This window comes from Amborella trichopoda, chromosome 6 (assembly GCF_054954075.1).
Source record: "Amborella trichopoda isolate Santa Cruz 75 chromosome 6, AtrichopodaSantaCruz75HAP2 v2.0, whole genome shotgun sequence".
NCBI classification, from domain to species: domain Eukaryota; kingdom Viridiplantae; phylum Streptophyta; class Magnoliopsida; order Amborellales; family Amborellaceae; genus Amborella; species Amborella trichopoda.
Window position 1 is genome coordinate 44271401 of NC_142341.1, and position 14627 is coordinate 44286027.

Sequence of the window (14627 nt, forward strand, 5' to 3'; positions counted from 1 at the left end):
ACCTAAAACTTCATACCTTTTCTAAAAGCCACCCTCCCAAATTTCTCTCTCTGTCTCTCTATCCTCGCATGCCTTCTCTCTCTCTCCAACTTTCCCATCACTTTTCCCTCGCTCTCTCTCCTCTCGCTCTCTCTCTCTCTTTACGTTTCCAGAACGAGTGAGTGATGTAGGGAGAGAGAGAGAAAGAGAGAAGTTTGGGGTATATAAGTGAAGAAAGAGAAAGGATTGTGTTAGATTTCATAGAGGTGAGAGGTTATCAGGCGGAGAGACGTGTTTGGAGAAACACAAGGAGGAGAGAGAGAGTGAGAGACATGGGCAGATAGAGAAAGAGAGAAGTTTGGGGTATATAAGTGAAGAGAGGGAAATGATTGGTTTTAGAAAGAGCATATCTTTCGCACATTTGTTTAGATTAAAAAAATGGGTTTAAAGTGGCGAGGGGTTAGAAGATATCTTTTGAAACCTTGGGTTTATCAAGAAATGAAACCTAAAAATAGGGGATATGAAGATATTTTCCCTAAAAAATTAGGTTTGGATGTTAATTGTTTTGTCCACTTTTTCTTTATTTCTTCATTTATTTTATTTTTTTTCTATTTTATGTGTCCCAAACGGGACGGGTCCGGCACTAAGAGGGCTTGGACCAGGTCTTTATTGCCCGATCATGGCATAGGTGGGCCTAGTCCTATCCTATGGGGACTAAGGCCAGGCTATGGCCTGGGGCAGAAGGTCTGGTAGGGAACCCTAAGGACATTTCAAAATTGGTAGATGGCATTACGGGCCGTTTTTGTCTTTTAACAACCTCAGAGGCCCGTCGTTTCTTTTTCTCAATGATTTCCATGATGGAAAATTGTTTCATGCGAGTAGGACCGTATTTCCACAATATGCAGTCCCATGGTATAAAGCATCCATCTTAAAGATGGATACAAAAAGGTGGTCCATTAAAAAACAATTGAAATTAATTGTCCAAATGTTTTCTTAATAGAATTATTATTTCTAATCTTGAAAATTTATTTATTTTTTTCGTATTCATGATCTTCATGTTAGAGATTACATGTCCTTAAAAATTAAGTCTAAAAATCCAATCTCAAAAATATATTTTTTAGAGGCGACTCATTTCTACGTGGATTCATACAAACAGTGTCCTTCCAAGATTCCACATAACTTAGTCTTATTTGATTCATATCCGTGGTCTAACTGGACTATGTGCCCATGGAATCTCATTATAAGGTTTCTGATTTTATGCTTTTCCGAGCCTTTGTCTGCTCCTGATCAACCTGCTCCATATGTTACGCACCTCTATCGAACAAACCCACCAAAAAATCAAATCTATCCCCATTCAACCCAACAAAAATCAGTCCCATTTGATTTGAACATGGGTTATGCCTCAGTTATGACCATACCAGTCCTCAATTTCTCTGGAGACTTGAAGCCAGGAACTGAGAGATGGAGAACACTAGCACGAGCGGTGCGACAAGCTCTAGAAGGCATAGGGTGTTTCGAGGCCGTCTATGATACTGTGGTCCCTGAGTCTTTGCAGAAGGAAATGTTCTCTGCTATGAAAGAACTCTTCGAACTTCCGCAGGAAACGAAGGTGAAAAACCGATCTGAGTACCCACTCCGTGGATATCTTGTGCCTTACCCTCGGGCTCCATTGTACGAGGCCACTTGCATCGACCATGTCGACCAGTCGGAGAATGTTGAGCAATTCACCAACCTGATGTGGCCCCAAGGAAATTCCAAGTTCAGGTTAACTTCCATCATATAGTGAGGCGGTATGCATATTTTTTGTAATAGAAGCATTTTCATAGTTTTATTATTAAATTTCTTTTTGTCAGGAATGAAATTAAGATTTGAATTCCCAGGAACAAACCTCCTCTTGACATAGTTTTGGAAGGTAAAGGTTTTTATAAGATGTCATCTTTACATTGCAAAGGCAATGATACCTCAAAAATCTACTAAAAATGTTTTTTTTAAAGTCGAAAGCCTTAAATTGATCTATACAAAAAAATTAGGAAACATGTAATAAAAATAGTGCATCTTACAACATTTTCTAGACCATCAATTCTCAATGTTTTTTAAGTGTTTATAGCTTTGCTCGATTTACATCAGTTGGAGGTTTAAAATTCATAATTAAGCGAGAAAATATGATTATGTCTTCTTAGTTAATATTTATTAACCTACTCATTCTAAACTCTTTTTGGAAAAATAGCTTTCAATTTCATAGTTTGGGTGAAAACATATTTTAATATAGTCGTCAGAGTTTCTGGTACCAAAACGTTTCTCATGTCTATAAATCTTGAGGCTGAGATGATCGAATAGAGGGTTTTTAAGCATCGAAACAACATCTTCTTATGAATTTTTAACGCGTGTCTTAATTTGATTGTTTAGAACCTCACCCTGATATAAACTTTTCATGAGGTAACATCTCTTTCTCCTTCCATCTGTCTCTCAATCCACAATACTCATATGTTCCCAATGATGAAAGAGAAAACTCTCTCCCTCTCTCGAACTAATTCACTTTGAGGGCCACAGCGAAACGGTGAAGACCATAACAAAGAAGGCAACAGAGTTGAATAAAATGATCCAGGTAATGATTTGGGAGAGTTATGGTGTGGAGAAATACTTCAATGACCTTGACACATTCACAAATTACAATGTTCGCATGATGAGATACAAGGGCCCCAAGGGAGACGAAAAAATGGATGCTCTCAACGTTCACACGGACAAGAACATGGTAACCCTACTGTACCAAGACCAAGTCGGTGGTCTGGAGTTGCAATCTAAAGATGGTTCCTGGATACCAGTGCTCCCTTCCGGAAACTCTTTCGTCGTCATGATAGGCGATGTTTTCATGGTTTGTTTCTCTCTCCCTCTCTCTGTGTGTGTTCGATTGCATGTGCACCCGTTCATTTGCTGTCTCTCTGATCTGGATGACAATCCTGTATGGATGCTATTTACTCTTTATTTTATTTGTTTTATAAATGACACTGATCTCTGCTTAAAATTCAAGGAATGACTAGAAACTGTTTTCTTTTTTTGGAACATATCTAATTTTCCCTTCTACAAAATCTATCATAGTTAGTAAATACATTTGTCTCAGTTGTTCTTTCTTTGTGAGTATTCATTACAGGCACTGAGCAATGGTAGGCTTCATCCGGTTACACATCGAGTGATGTTAAGGGGACGCGAGGACAGATATTCTTATGGGCTATTTTCGGTCCCAACTCATCATGTAATTGTTGATGCACCCGAAGCGCTCGTGGATGAAGACCACCCTAAGGTTTTTAAACCTTTCGATTACACTGAATTCTTCAACAAATACTTCCTCAACCTGAGAAATCAGAAAGAGTATGGACTTAAGGAATTTGCAGGCATCTGAGATCACGTTGAACTTCAAGCCTCCTTCTCACTCCCTCTGTCTCAGTGATGTAGTAGTGGGAACTGAGTAATGTTTTGTGAATTTCCAATGTCGAATAAGGCGAGTTAGTTTTGAGATCATTGATATGGTTATGAATAGGTTATTCGATGATAAGTTCTATGAATGTTGTGATAAAAAAATATTGTGAGATTTATCAGCATCGTTTTTAACCCTATACCTGCACAAAGTATTGCAATAACTGTTCAAGATCATCGCAGATTAGGATTAGGAGTTCCTTGCTAGTATTTTACTACTTGAGTGGGTAGTATTTCAAAATAGGAAAAGTTTATATAAGGATGCTACCTTATAATGTAGAACTACGGATGCCCCTCAAAAATTCATCGGAAAAGGTAGTTCTAATGTTGAAAAACCCTTTGATTGATCATCTCGACATCGAATGTATGACTATCAAAAATAAAAAGATTTTAAGTCTAAAAAATGGTGCATTTTACAACATATTATCTACACCGTACATTTTTAAGATTTTCATATGTTTCTAAATCTACTTGATTTTAACCAATTTTGAAATTTAAAATTTAATAATTAGATGTAACAATACATTTTGAGATAATCCTAATAACATTTTATATCAAAATTATATACCATAAAATTTGAAGGGCACCACTCCTCTACACCTACAGAGGCGGATGAAAAGTGCACCCTTCAAAATAATATGACCTTACAATATAGTTTTCCAAATATTCTTTTGAGGCATAAGGCCGGTCAAAATGGTGGAGCAGGTCAGAACGTTGGACCAAGACTCATGCAACCGATCCCAATTATTTGAAAAACGACTGTAAGGATTATCATGATGATGAGAGAAGATATACGTTTTTAGTACATTTAATGACTGTAAGGATTATCATGATGATGAGAGAAGATATACGTTTTTAGTACATTTAATAATAGATAAATGAATGTATTGTACTTGTACATAAACACTTCCCATCTTCATGTTAATGGAACAAAAGGGAAAGTGTGAAGACTTGTATGGAGCACACATCCATGAGGGTGCAACGGCAATTGATGAGAACTTTACACTTCGCACGACGAACTCATGTCAGGCTCATGTCTCGCATCACCGTTCAGATTCATTTTCTTTTTATATATAGATCATTTCGAGGTATAGGTGATCAATTGTAGAGTTTTTTAACGTCAAAACGATAGGTTTTTTTTGCTAGAAAATTAAAACTTATTTGAAGAAACCAATATCAAAACAATATTTTTGGATAGATTTTTGAGGTGCGCTTTAGTTCTCCATATATGTCTTACTATAATATATATGAGTGAGGTTTGTATAAGGTGCCACTTTAAACGATCAAAATAATCAAAATAAGGAGGATAATAACTTTAGTTCTTGATGATGTTGGTTATGGTAGATTGAATAGCCTAACAATGGGTAGGACAATGCTATTATTTAACATTGACGGATTCCCACTACTCACGTTAAACAAAAGGGTGCGGTTTGGATAGAGCCGAGGCTCTAAACCATCAAAGTAGGGTGCACCTTCAAATAGTATGGGAAATGTGGTTTCAATACTGGAAATTTTTGTGATAGCCCTAAAATACATTTTCATTTTTAGTTATAAAACTTAAAGTTTCAAAAATACTATAGATCTAGTGGATCCAGTGGTTTAAAAAATGGATCGGTGCCCCGGATCGGGCACCCCAAAAACCCATCCGGATCGTTAAATCTTCGATCCAGATCGAAAATCAGCCAAATCGGTCGGATTAAGCTTTAAAAAAATCTAAAAAAATGATTAAAATTCATGATAAATGTTATTTTTTAAGAATCCAATAAAAAATCGTGGTACTACATTATTAATTTTCATTTTTTTCATCAATATGTGAATATTGAGTTTTTTTTCTATGTATGAACTTATTTCAACAAAAATAATTGTTGTATTTTTGAAAAAAATAAGAAATGAGTTTTTTTTACAAAAATAGGAACATATTTTAACAAAAATAAGAATTGAGTTTTTTTGACAAAAATACTTCTTGTATTTTTTTTTATAAGAAATTTTTATTTTTTGACAATAACTTTGTACTTTTTATTTTTTTGACAAGAAAAAGAATTGATAAGAACCTTTCAGTCTTTTTATACAAAAATTTTTATTTTGTAGATAAGAAAAATTTTTGACAAAAAGCGAAAATGATAAACACCTTTTATTTTTATTTTTTAGAAAAAGCCTTTATAATTTTTTTTGATAAGGAAAAATTTGACAAAATATTTTATATGAAACTTTTTATTTTATTGATAAGAAAAAAATTTGACAAAAAGCGAAATTTATAAAAACCTTTTATTTTTATTTTTTACAAAAAACCTTTAATTTTTTTAATAAGAAAATAATTTAACAAAAAAACAGAGAAAAAAAAACAATTCCTCAACAAGAGGAATCAAACCCGTATTTGTCCTCACAATGAGCTCACGTAATAACTGGTATAGCACTTGCAACTTAGTGTTTATGAAACCATTAACAAAATATACAATATATGAACATTTTAAGGTATTACCTTTTCATATATTCCCACATTGAAGAGAGATAAGCAAATTTATATGAAGAAATAGTTCTTTGTACTCACTGTTCGCAGCGCGCGCGAAGCAACGAGATCATGCAAAGCGTGTGGATCGTGAGCACATGTGCTTGAAAGAACTTAAGCCCCGCGAAGCGTGTGGATCGTGAGCACATGTGCGTGAAAGAACTTAAGCCCCGCGAAGCGTGCGGACCCGTGGGTGGGTCTGAACGTCATGACGTGAAGAACCGAAAATTCCCTTTGACTGTAGAAGATTGGGCTGGTCTTAAAGTCATGACGCGAAGAACTGCGGAAGATTGGGCGGGTCTTAACGTCATGTCGCGAAGAACCAGGGCGATTTTCTGTGCAAAATCGTCGGTTCTACATAATATGATAATATCCCAATCCTATCGTTGGTTCTACATAATATGATAATATCACAATCTCATATAGTATGAGAATATCTCAATCCCACATAATATGAGATTTTCTAATGTGGGTGATTTTGGAGTTCTACATAATATGATAATATCCCAACCCTATATAATATGAGAATATCTCAATCCCACATAATATGAGATTTTCTAATGTGGGTGATTTTGGATATCACCAAATCTAACCATAAGAAAACATTTAGACGTTGTTTTTAGATGGACCACCTACTTGCATTTATCTTTAAGACTGATGATTTACACTTTTTGGACAGCATATATAGAAATGCATTTACACTTTCTGAACAGCATATATAGAAATGCAGTCCAGCCTGCTTGAAACAATTTTCCATAGATAAAAAATGCAAATCACTATTTGATGCTTAGTTATTGCCTTGGGGTACTAATGCACCGAGTGTAATGGAGGATTTTTTACAAAATGGGAATCTCAACCCCCCAACGATTTTAATAATGATATAATATTGAAAATAAATAATGATTTTAATAATATTCAGCTTCTACCAAATTTTGCTAGTCAGCTTAATCGCCATGCTTATTCAAAGAAGGAACACAACCTAAGGGCTTGTTTGGTTCATGCGTACCAGTTTGCATATATAAAACAATTTTCATATATAAACAATTCCCTACACAATAGTTTTCAATCCTATTTTTCCTATGTTTGGTTCAACATATTTTGAATTCCTATGTATACAATTTCTTATGTTTGGTAACCCAATGGGAAATTATCTCCCAATCTCTCTTTCTCTTCTAAAAACCCTTTTTTTTTTTTTCTCTCTTCAAAAAAATATATCTCTCTCTCTCTCTAAAACTCAATCTCTCTTTTTCTCTCTAAAATTCCATTTTTTCTCTAAAAACCCATTTTCTCTCTCTAAAAATCCAATCTCTCTTTCTAAAAACCCATTTTTCTCTCTAGAAACCCAATCACTCTTTCTCTATCTAAAACTCATTCTTTCTCTCTAGAAATCCAATCTCTCTCTTTCTCTCTAAAAACCAAAAATCTAATATATCATTCTCTCTCTAAAAACCCATTCTCTTTCTAAAAACTCAAACTATCTTTCCCTCTCTAAAAATCCAACCTCAATTTTACCTTCCACATAATCGATTAGGGGGTGGGTGCTTTTGCTTCCAGTGCTCCACTAGGATCTCTAGCACTTTGCTTTTCCTAGCTCCTTTTGTAGCTTTCTTTCTCCATTCTTACTTCTTTCAAGTTTTCCACCTCACCTTGTTTTCTCTCTTCTTCAACTTGCTCATATGTTGGGTTCTTATTTTGACTTTACAATGTGTTAGCTCGACAGAATCATCGTTATTTAGCTCAACCTGATCACCATAGACCCTCAAACAAGAAACCTAAATTCTTAGAAAACAGAACGTCTTATGGTTATAATAAAATCTGAAAAGATCTTAGATGAAACCTAGTCCAAATTTATGCTCTAAATCGTTAAAATTTATAATCGGTAAAAATTATTATGGATTAGTCAAATTATAGTCTATAGATGAATCCTGACCTTAAAAGATCAACCCTCCTTGAGAACTGTTGGCAAAACCGGCTTGAAATCATGCAAAATCTAAAATAAATAAATAAATATTAAAATTGAGATTACACTAAAGATCAAAGAAACGGAAAACTTAAAGTAGAATCAGTTCGCTCGGTATACCCAAAAACTCGAAGTTTAGACCCATAACATATTGTGGGTTCATTCGCTCCTTTGCTTTATCTTGCTTGAAGAACTTACCGAGGGCATATTCTTCCTAGTGTTTGATCTTGCTTAGGGCATTGTCTTCCTAATGCTTATAAATCTGGTTTTTCAAGATTCTAGATAATTACAGTTTCAAGACCTAGGATTTTCCAAGGTTTACTAACTCTAGGGTTTCTCTAGTCAAAACGAATTATCTATCTAATCTCTACGGATTTTCTTTGGATTTTCAGATTTGAATTATGGAAGACTAAGTGGGTTAACATAGGCTTCAATTTAGGCATTAATGCCAATTAGAAATAAGACTTATAATTAATTTGAGATTAGGATTCCTAGGGTTGAATTGGTCAAATCCCAATCTATATTTGTCCAAGAAATTACCCAAAATATCTTGTAAGCATCTAGAATGATCGTGAGCTTCCTAAAATTTTCAAGAAAATTTTGGAGGATGGTAGTTAGTAGTGATGTGATACATGTCGCTGGGCCCATTGGGTCGAGCGACACACCCAGCATTACTGAACAAGTTTTGATGTGTTTTTGGGGTTCTATATTGAGGTTTTCTCATGTTTTGTGATGTTCTAAAAAGATCCTGACTAGATTAGATATTTTTTGTAGTTTTGGTAGATTTCTCATGAGTTGTGGATTATGGGTATGTAGTACGAGGCTAGTATGGTCCATATGGTGCATGGTTACATGTTTTTTTGGGACATAGGGGTTAAAGAAACAGGAAAACTGGTGTTTTTAGTATTGGCTATCTCTAGTTGGCCATTTTTGGCGCACCTTGTATTTTGAGGAAACGGTGAGCGGTGAAGAAGTACAGACTTATAACAACCCTTTTTTGTCTTTTCCCTTTTCCTAATACCAAATGGTTGGATGGCATACCAGTCAATTTTTTAAGCATCCTTGAAACTCCATGCCATCAAAACTAGTGATGTAGAGTATTTTCATCTCAAGGTTTTCTGGATATCAGTTTTTTAAGGATGTTTCCTCATGGTAATCTTCATCGGACTCTGAATTGGATTTTCTAGCTATACCACATAAACTGAGGTTCTCAAAATCCCAAATATCATGAAATTGATCATCTCGATATCAAGATGCATGGACATGAAAAAAAATGAATTTCAAGTTTTGGAAATAATGCATCGACTAACGCATTTTTGGACCGTCAATTTTCAAGATTTTCATAGATTAGCTCGATCTACACTTTTTTTGAAGCTTTAAATTTTATAACTAAATAAATTAATATAATTTAAGAGCCTCACAAAACTTTTTAGTAGTGAAACCACATTTTTCTACATTATTTGAAGGTGGGCTCTAATTTGATTGTTTAGAGCCTCACCTCTCTACAAACCGCACCCTATATATATATTTTATATATATATATATATATATATATATATATATATATATGGAAAAGTCTTCCCAATGCCTATAGGTGAAATTGAATAGTGATTTCGCCTATCCTCATCACCTTACAAATTTCATCGTGCTATCAGGATTGTCTAACAGTGTTTTATTTTTCAATTTTTTTCTACAAATCGGAATGATCTAAAATTTGGAGGGTATGTACATCTTACTGAGACGCATCTAATAAAAATATAAAAAACATTATCCACGAAAAATAAATTGATCAAAATACCCTCAAAACCAAAAAAATATTTTACAAAAAAAACATTGACCAAAATATCCCCCGAAAAGTTTCAAGGGGTCAATTTATTTTTTGCATATAATTCTTTTTATATTTTTATTAGATGCGCCTCAGTAGGATGTACATATCCTTCAAATTTCAGATCATTCCGATTTGTAGAATGAAAATGAAAAATAAAACACTAACGGACAATCGTGATCGCGCGATGAAATTTAGACAATAATGGGGGTAGGCTAAATCACTATTCATTTTCTCCTATAGGCGTTGGGAAGACTTTTCCTATATACATACACACATACATACATACATACATACATACATACATACATACATACATACATACATATATATATATATATATATATATATATATATATGAAAGATACTACAAAATGCTTATTGGCGAAAATGAACAGTGATTTCGCTTACTCTCATCACCATCCAAAGTTCATCGCATGGTCACGATTGTATGGTAGTATTTTATTTTTCATTTTTTTTCTTCAAATTTGAATGATCTGAAATCTATAGGCATTAAGAAGACTTTTCTTTTATATATATATATATATATATATATATATATATATATATATATATATATATATATATATGAACAATGATTTCGTGCAACCGTTGTATAGTAATATGATGCAACAACCTTAAATAACCATCTTATGGCCATTTGTTTGATCTAAATTTTGAAATATACACCCTTTTCATTCTAATGAACAATCAACAAAAAAAAAATAGAAAACACAACCTAGAAAGTATTTTTTTAGCCCAATTAGCATAGGCCATTCATTTTGGTGAGATGCTTAGATCTAGGTCTTAGAAGAATGTTTTCATTTCTAATTTTTTGGGATGACTTTATTATCAATAGATGAACAATGTTAAAAAAGAAAAAAATGATTTTGAGTTTATAAAAGATAAGATCTTGAAATTCACAAAATGAATGGTCTAGATTCGTCTTTGGAGGGGACTCATTTTGACCACATCTAGGGTTCAAATTGAACTTTTTTTGGGGGCGATTGATTATTGAAATAAAGAGAGTGTGTGTGCAAAATTTAGAGTCATACAAATACCACAAACATGGTTTTCTAAAAATGTCGTTTCATTATACTATAATACAACCGTTGCATTGTATAGGTGAAGTCCAACAGTACTTCACCTACGGCTTTATCACCCTTCAAAGTTTATCACACAATCACAAATGTCTGATAATGCTTGAATTTTAATATTTGTTTTACAAACCATAATGAGCAGAAATTTTGTAGGTGTATGCACTTAATGACATGCACATGAATAAAATATAAAACAAATAATTTGATTAATAAAAATTATTCAAAATACCCCTATAAAGTTTCAGGCCTAATTTCATCCTTTTATTTTATGACTATTATTTTTTGAATATTTTATTTTGCTGCGACTTGGTCATATGTATACACGCCCCAAATTTTAGATAAATCCGACTAGTACAAAATTATAAAATTTCAAATAGTACCAAAAACCGTGTCATGAACATTGGACGGTGACGAGGTGTAGGTGAAGTACTGTAGAACTTCACCTATAGCCTTTTTGTAAATGCTTCCTCTATATATTTACCAAATAGAAATCCTTATGCCATTAGGAAATATATTTATTTCATGTATATTTTGGTTTCCTAGAAACAAAAGACTTCCTATGCCACAAAATAAGAATCACAAAAAATATGAAAACTCGTTAATAACAATATCAATCTTACAAATACAAATATTTCTTTGTGGAGGTGATTTTGGATCTCACCATATCCAACACCCGCATCCCAGTATGTGATGATGTTCATTAAGACATGAACTCTGATCACTTTTGCAATATTTTCAACCACTACGATTAGAAAGAAATAAAGAGAAAATGAACAATGAAATAAATGAAACATAGCCAACCTATGAGTAATTTACATTTGTGTTTGGATACTAGCTGAGCTTTCCTTAGCCAAAAAAAGAAAAAGAAAAAGAGAACACGTCTTCATTCGAGCTCTTATTCAACATTGGCAAACCGCAAGCCATATAGCAGTGTGCCACCATTACATCACATATACTTCAATTGCAACAGCAGTTGATTCATCCACTTTGTAAGATCAAGTAATCATCTTGGAACTAATTAATGAAATCCGAGTAACTCGCATATGTTCGGTATGTGTGACCATTAAAGGCCTTATGAGTGTTTGTAAAAGAAGTACATAGTGGAACATGAACTCAGTGGGAGTGTGGTCTAGTGTGGACCGTGCTAAGTAAATGATATTTGCCAATACAAGATTGTGCTTAAAGTGCTAGGTCAGTTTGGTTGGGGAAAACTAATGTTACCTAGATACAGAGAAACAAACTGATAAGAGTATGCCCAGAAGAATGAGCTGAGGGACTGTGTGACTCTTGTGTGTGATGGAGGCCTTCAGAGACGGGGCCAAAGCCTTATCATTTATACAATCACACGGATTACACCTTGATAGCCAATTTTGAGAAAGATAACCACCTTCTAGGGTGAAATATGTACATGTGCGAGAGATATCCTCTATGCATTACCTAGCAATGGATTGCATCAAGTCAGGATGATTTTTGTTTCGTCTCCAAAGGGACTTGAAATCTACATACTAGGACTGCAAACCATTTCCCATCGGCTAGACTTTGGTGACCCACTAATGATCCCCTGTATGGACTGTGGGTCATGGGCAGTGCCGAGTGGGTTTGAAAAAGCATGTGTGGTTCGCAGTTCGCAGTTGGACATAGAGTGTCACAGTGGATATTTATTCCTAGACCATATGGATCACTTTCTATCAAAGTATTTAATTTTGTTTATTTTCTTAGTATATGATTTTTAGACTTTTTATTTAATTTTTTCTGAATCTCTAGATATTTTATTTATCAAATTTGGATTTGTAAAAATAGAGATATTGATTATATAATGATTTAAATATTCGAATAATGATTTTATGTATTTCTAAAAAATATATATATATAATTACATGGGAGGCCCAATAGGAGTTTTGTGCCCACCATAGAAAATTGGGTGGGGCCCAATATGTGCCACAAATGGGTGGGATGCCCCACCTAGCACACTTTGTATTTTTTGTAATCAAGTTCTAAAACTTGAGAGATAAGTTTGTGTTGTTTTAAGAAAGCTTAAGCTTTGAAGAAATTTTTGAATGATATTTTGATATGTATGAGAAGGCTTATGCATAAAATAAGAAAGGATGATATTATCATATATTAATTTCTTATTTCAATTAATTGATGGAAAAATGGTTTATGAAGTGGGGGATAATGGTTCTAACACCTTCTATAGGATGTTGCTTGCCCATCTATAGAATGGAGAGCTCATATCTCTCACGCCCACAAGTCACCTAAGATCATTGATGCCTATTCAATCTCGCATGAATGGCAAGTCAAAGAAAACCCTAAATTTGTTCAAGCACTATAAAAAAGGGAGTACCCTGCCCAAATCTCTACACCATATCTCTTACACCTATAATCTCTCTTCTCTCTCCCATATGCAATTAGAGGGCCACACCCCTAGTAGACGACTTCTCTCTATCTATCTATCTCTCTCTCTCTTATGAAAATTAAGTGGCATGCCCCACCTAGGAAAAATATCTCTCTCATCTTGGAAACTCTCTCTCCTCTCAAAGAAAACCCTAAGAGGGGGCACGCCTCACTCTATCTCTCTCATGGTTGCTCTATTGTCTCCCATCATCTCTTGTATCACATTGGGGCTAAGTCTATAGGGTGTGGTAGAAAGAAAAACATCTCTCTCAAACTAGGTTATCAAAGGGGTTTACCTGACCTTTGAATTTGTGGTCAAAGTGGTTCAAGTTCCATTGGTGTGGCTTGTCTAAAACTTGCTTGCCTGATTGAGATTGAAAGGTGACCATTAGATCTCACGCCATTAGAAGGTGGTGACTCGATGTGGGGTGTAAGAAGCCCAGTTGAGGTAATCTCCAACACCTTCTTTTGTTTCTCCCATATTTATTTATTATGTTTTTTATTCCTAAACATAAGTTGTGTCTTTGTTTTGTTATTGAAATAAAGGTTTTTGAATGGCTTCCAGTTCTTGAGATCCTATTGCATTATTTTATTTTATTTTATTTGAATTTAATATATTATAAAAGGATTACTTGTGAGTCTAGATTTAGCTTGGAATGAGATATAAGAAAACTAATGACCTTTGAGGTCAAGTAATACACCTTCGGTTGAAAATTATTGGAATATTCAAACACCGAAAAAGACATTTTGCAGAATAATTAATCTGTAGTATTTTGGAGTAGTGATATGAAGAAGATAGTAGGTTATTTTTCAATTGCATACCTCAATAATAAGATGTGATTTTGAGACTAGGATCTACTTGCAAAATTTCAATGGGAGATCCTTAGGGAATTGAGAGAGAAATATCTATGGGAAGAGAGGAATAAAAATCCAAGATTGAAGATAGGTCAATCTTAATTTTCAGCAATTTGGTGTGTTCTTCCGTGAGACGTGAATAACTATATTTATTAAGCCTACTTAACATGGTGATATGAGGCTTGTGAAAATAAATATATTTTTGTTCTGTGTCTACTTTTAAACAAAATTGGTTTGAAAGGGAAAATCCATGAGAGTGGAGATAAAATACAATCATAATAGATAATAGCATTCATCCTTGAATTTTGCAGTATGATTTATTTTATGACATGATTTCTTTGAAGAAAATTATTATTTGGGATTCACACCATAATGTTATCCTTTGGTGTTGAATTTAGTTTTCAACCAAAAGCTTTCTAGATGAAATTCTTTGAAGATTGAGAGAAACAATTTTTTTATTGAGAGGTGTGCAACTTGATTTTCTGCTAAGAAAATTGTATTGTGATATGAATGTCACTAAATCTTAGACCCACTAAA

At 33.9% G+C, this 14627-nt stretch overlaps 1 protein-coding gene across 1 annotated transcript; it reads left to right on the forward strand.

The window, feature by feature from the left end:
* Positions 1 to 1305: 1305 nt before the first annotated feature.
* On the forward strand, positions 1306 to 3512 carry LOC18426057 (putative 2-oxoglutarate-dependent dioxygenase AOP1). Its single transcript, XM_006830586.3, has 3 exons — positions 1306 to 1743; positions 2530 to 2851; positions 3128 to 3512. The coding sequence occupies exons 1-3, from the start codon at positions 1370 to 1372 to the stop codon at positions 3374 to 3376; spliced, it is 945 nt and encodes a 314-aa protein (XP_006830649.3). The 5' UTR covers positions 1306 to 1369; the 3' UTR covers positions 3377 to 3512.
* Positions 3513 to 14627: the final 11115 nt, after the last annotated feature.